The 5,403-nt window shown below is 39.4% G+C and overlaps 1 protein-coding gene across 1 annotated transcript; it reads left to right on the forward strand.

Annotated features, from left to right (window-relative positions):
* Nucleotides 1–2,583: 2,583 nt before the first annotated feature.
* LOC145470477 (arylsulfatase I-like) lies at nt 2,584–3,505 on the forward strand. Its single transcript, XM_081454295.1, has 2 exons — nt 2,584–2,781; nt 3,225–3,505. The coding sequence occupies exons 1-2, from the start codon at nt 2,653–2,655 to the stop codon at nt 3,450–3,452; spliced, it is 357 nt and encodes a 118-aa protein (XP_081310421.1). The 5' UTR covers nt 2,584–2,652; the 3' UTR covers nt 3,453–3,505.
* The last annotated feature ends 1,898 nt before the right edge of the window (nt 3,506–5,403 follow it).

The following is a 5,403-nucleotide window of genomic DNA, read 5'->3' on the forward strand; positions in this document are numbered from 1 at the left end:
TCGCTGGATATGCATGTAATTACTACAAATCTCCTGAGATAATAAAAATAAATAGAACACTCTTTAAGGACGGTGCATACTAAATACAAAGTTTGTTGCGCCAGATAAGGACCATATGAGAAAAGCAGACCTTTGCAAAGGCTATTGGAGATTCCACAAAGAAATGTTGGGGTAGCCACGCATTTTTTCGAGATAATTAGCCTTGAATCTCAAAAAATGCTGACATCAGCATTTTCTGAAAAATTTAGGAAAGGATATTTTTCACAGATTTCCTTCGAATTTGCCTTTACTAACAGAAAAGCAAACACATTTATAAAGATCTTAAAACTGCATGGTAAATGGTAGCATAAAAACCATTTTTCGTATGTTTTTAATAACAAAATTGTTGCAACAGCCCTTTTAGCGTCTCTGACAGCCTTCCTCTGGTTCAGCTGAAATATAGTCTAAATACCTTTTGGTCACAACCAGAAACTAATCAGGTGTTGAATTGGCTTGCCACTTCCATTTCATAACATAAAAATGTGGGGGTAACCAAGCGTTTTTTAAAGTTATTGATCTTTTTTAAACTTTTACGGTGCCCGTTACATTTTTTCCTGTAACCTCCCCGGTAAGTAAAACATTTGCGTATTTTGCACTTGTTTTGTGCGTGCCCTACGCCATCTGCAGGTACATGTTTACAGTCGGATTTCAGTATAATTTTCCACAGGAAACAGCTAGTTTTTCAGCTGGATGACGTTAACAGTTAGTGGTCAGCGATACCCTGGTATTTTGGTATTCTCTCCTGGTTTAAGTACAGGTTCATTAAATTTGATTTGGTCACAGTAGGAAAATTTTGCTTTCTTTTAGTCGTGTACTTGGTAGCGTAGTTGATTGCGTCAATGCCAACCCCAGCGCACGCATGGCGCCTAAACCATGCCTTGCGCGATGTGCAGAAAGCATGCGCACTAACAAAAGTAGGCACCGTCCATAAGATAATTTGTATCATTAAATTGTAAATGCAGTCAAACTTTCGATACGTGTTATTTGTAGTCCATCTCCTGATAATAAAGGTCTTCCGTAACAGAAAAAGGGTTAGAACTCGCCTACGATAGGACGTCAGTGAAATTGTTTACTTTACAATAATTTATTCATGCTTTAGCGTGAAAGGGTAAAGCTTAAATCAATATTGTTTCACTAAAAAGAAACTAACCATTTGGCCTTACATCTTTCATTAAAATTCCTGAACAGTTTGTAAGTCTGAGACCAATTATATATTCTCCTAGTAAACTTAACATCCCGACAAATAAGAAATCCTAAACAAAAAACAGTTATGCTATGGTTATACCACATCTAAACGGTTAGTTTAGCCTGTGAAAATCAAGCGCGCTAGACGAAAAGCTAATATTAATTAGAAAACACAAATTGCGCCATTAGTTGGACGACTGAACGAAAAATTCCATTTCAAAGTCATCTTTATAAACAATTTGACATGTGGCTTATAACAAATCATTCTTAGGCATCGTGTGTCGTACTCTAAAGCAATAATATAATTGAAATACTTACCTCAGAATAAGCCTTGGTTTATACTGATAGCTGGTCTATGGTGACGAGAGAGAGAAGTCTGGATACGAGGAATTTCGGCAAAGAAGTCTGGTTACGAGGAAGTACTGCAAAGTAGTCTGGGTATGAGGAAGTTCTACAAAGAAGTCTGGGTACGAGGAGGTTCTGCAAAATAGAAGTTCGCGTGAAAACGGGTGCGAGGGTAGGAGTTACATTCCTGTTTCAACAGTGTTAACTGAAAGTGAAGAATGATCATCGCAGTTAATTTTCCAATTTAAGCAATTGGAAAGAAGAAGCCTGAAAAAAAAAAAAAAAAAAATCAGGGCTTCAACGGGATTCGAACCCGTGACCTCCGCGATACCGGTGCGATGCTCTACCAACTGAGCTATGAAGCCACACATAGGGAGCGAGGTCAATTAATCGAGTTCATATCTTCCCGTGAGGAGTGAAATGATGTGAAGTTTATATGAAATAATTCATATATGAACTGCGGTTGTGGATGAAAGTGAAGAATGATCATCGCAGTTAATTTTCCAATTTAAGCAATTGGAAAGAAGAAGCCTGAAAAAAAAAATCAGGGCTTCAACGGGATTCGAACCCATGACCTCCGCGATACCGGTGCGATGCTCTACCAACTGAGCTATGAAGCCACACATATGAAGCCACACATATGTGTGGCTTCATAGCTCAGTTGGTAGAGCATCGCACCGGTATCGCGGAGGTCATGGGTTCGAATCCCGTTGAAGCCCTGATTTTTTTTTCTTTCAGGCTTCTTCTTTCCAATTGCTTAAATTGGAAAATTAACTGCGATGATCATTCTTCACTTTCATCCACAACCGCAGTTCATATATGAATTATTTCATATAAACTTCACATCAGTGTTAACTGAATGCAAGTGTGAAATCCTTCCCGAGCCCACAATATCAAGAGTTCCTTCAACCGCCCCTGAAATATTTCACATTTTTTCCATCCTAGGAGGCAAACTTGATACCTCTTCGGTTCCCGTGGATGGTTTTGACGTCTGGGACACAATATTCTATTGGAAAACCATCTCCAAGAACTGAGATTCTTCTGAACATTGACTTGGCACCAGAAGAGCAACTTTATAATGAGATGGAGTACGATGACCCACTGTACCAGGGCGCGGCAATTCGTGTGGGCGACATGAAGTTACTGATGTCATGTTCTAATTCAACATGGTTCAAACCGCCTGAACTGGGGGATATAAGTACCAAGGATACGGTCAGTAAAATAATTAAAGTATAAGCCCGGATATTGTAGAACGGACCATGTTATAACGCATCCTGTTAGCCCAGTGATCTGTCTATTGTCTGCTCAAACTTTCAGTTGAAACAGGAGTCCATGGGCTTCTGATTAGAAAGCGTTGCGTCATAACACATCAAGTGAAATTGTTTTGACCTGTTTTATAAGAAATCTACAAAACCAGTTAGCTGAGTGTGTATGCTGAGAAGCGTACCTACAGTTTGGTAAATATAAACCTACGTGAAAACATTCTTTTAATTTCATTGCCAGGTTCTGCTTGGCATGATATGTAAGAACTAATTTTCAGTCTTCCATGTTGTAAACGAAAATAGTACTTAAACTATTAAGGAATGATGTTAGTATAATTGTTTCCTTAGTTACGGATAACTTATGCTTATAATTCGTGTCTTTTTCCTTTTTAGAATTTCCATAAGGCAAGAGGACTGATAAAACTTGCCCTTTATAACATTACTGCTGACCCTACAGAACACACAGACCTCAGCCAAAAGCTCCCGGATGTGGTAAACAAATTGCAAGAGAGGCTACAGTTTTACAAGCAGACCGCTGTACCGCCATTAAACAAACCGACGGATCCGGAAGCTTGGGTTGTTGCAAGGAAAAATGGTTGCTGGACACCTTGGAGAAGTTAGTGGTGCGGGGGTGGGGGGGATTCACTGACTTGTTCTTCGTTTACCGCTGCACAAAATGCCCTGACTTGAAAAAATTTAATTTTCACTTTATTAAGGTATTTCGGTTGGCAGTGGGTTCGTTTGGTTAGATCTAACACCGCTAGTGTTCAGCTTCGCCAGCTCGCTTGAGCGATTTTAAAATTTACCTTATCAGCTACAATCGCAACTCCACTAACGGCCACCTCTTCACAATGGCCTCTTTCTTTTGGTCCCGGTGGACAGTCCATACATTCACTAGAAAGTTTAAGAAAACGGCGACGGCAACGGCAACGGCAACATCGCTAAGCAAAACGTTTAATGTGCAGAACAATAGCTGTGCACGTGCGTTATAATTCTTGGTACATTTCTTTGCCGTCCTCTGCAAAACGACAACGTGAAATGACCAAATTCTGCGTTGTGCAGAGAACGTGAACCACGACGGCTAATGTTTAAAATTTCTATTTCAAATTAATCGCTGTGTCCCAGATTCAGTTTCGCGATAGTTTTGACACTGATAAACAAAGTAAATGACTTTAGAATACCACGAGGTTCCTAGGTAAAATATAAATTCATTTTTTAATCGACGTTACCCTCAGCGTCGCCGTCGTGATTACTTAAACTCCCTACTGTTATCTTAAACTGTTTACAATGCCCACCTCTCCACAACGGCAACGGCCACTAAAACGCGTCTCGATTGTGCTTCGTGTTTATATGCTAAAATACGGCCTTGTTTTAAAAAAAATAGTTACACCCCCGACTGAAAAAAAAAAGGCGTGGTATTGGGGGATTCATGTTGACGTCATTTTTTTTTTTACATATTTGCTCATTAGCATACGGCTTTGCGCGCAGAAGGAAACATGTTAGATATGAATTGACTCCAGGCAGCTAAAGAGCTGGTGAGTGTATGAAAATACATAGTGAAATGTTAAGCTCCTTGGGTGTATTCAAGGAGATAGTCTTTCAAAAACTCCAAATTAAAGTAGGTGGCAAGAGCGCTAATGAGCTCATACATTCTTTGTAAAATTGCAGTTTTTAAACCTGTTTTGCACAAGAAGTATGCAATAAATCAGGCTCATATTCATTGGCAGAGTTAATCGTATTATGACCTTTTAATATTCAGAACTGACTTATTTGTAGCTCCATCAGAAACTGAATTCCATATGCTAATGAGGCAAATATTGTAAACAAGGATTCCCATATTACACGCCTACCTCCCCATAACGGCCACCTCTCTTTTTTTTTTCCTTTCCCTTCCCCCTCGCCCATTTATCCACCTCACAACTTCTCCCTCGGTAAATTTCCCTCGCCCCAATCCCTCCAGTTACCAAATCCAAGATGGCGGTCTAATACGAGAATGTGCACTCGCGCGCCAATAATTAATACGCCTGCAATTTCCTCTGTCCCCACAGAGAACTTTACTGCTAGCATAGTACAGGAATAAATGTCACCTGTTGATCATGCTAACTGGATTTCAACCAGTTTTTGATTGGCAACAATTATGACATACTCGACATAAATGGCATCTTGTATTTACTTTATTAGCTTCAGATGATCACGGTACGGAATATTAAATTATTTTCATTCACTACACCATTTGTTTTGGATTCAATTTAAATTTTTCCGCCAACGATAACAAACTGCTAAATACTGTACACAAAATAAGTTGAGGTAATCACCCAAGATCTCTGTTAACAAACGTTTGGTGCTAAAATTGAATGGACCTTAACTATCACGGGTTTGGGAGCGATCGTGACGGCTTGGCAACTTGTACGCGGCTTACAAGTTCGCAGCGGAAAAAATATAACAGATATAATGTATAAAAAATTACAACGGTGACTGAACGCTTTCTAGTACAACTACACCCCTCAAATTTAGTTAAAGCAATACTATGCCTCGTACATTGACCTCGCTATTCATAGACTGTTCAGAATTC

The sequence above is a fragment of the Orbicella franksi genome, chromosome 15 (assembly GCF_964199315.1).
Source record: "Orbicella franksi chromosome 15, jaOrbFran1.1, whole genome shotgun sequence".
NCBI classification, from domain to species: Eukaryota; Metazoa; Cnidaria; class Anthozoa; order Scleractinia; family Merulinidae; genus Orbicella; species Orbicella franksi.

Coding starts and splice junctions, on each gene's coding strand:
- LOC145470477 (XM_081454295.1), top strand. CDS start 2,653: ATGGAGTACGATGACCCACTGTACCAGGGCGCGGCAATTCGTGTGGGC. Junction 2,782..3,224: donor ATATAAGTACCAAGGATACG/GTCAGTAAAATA, acceptor TTTCCTTTTTAG/AATTTCCATAAGGCAAGAGG.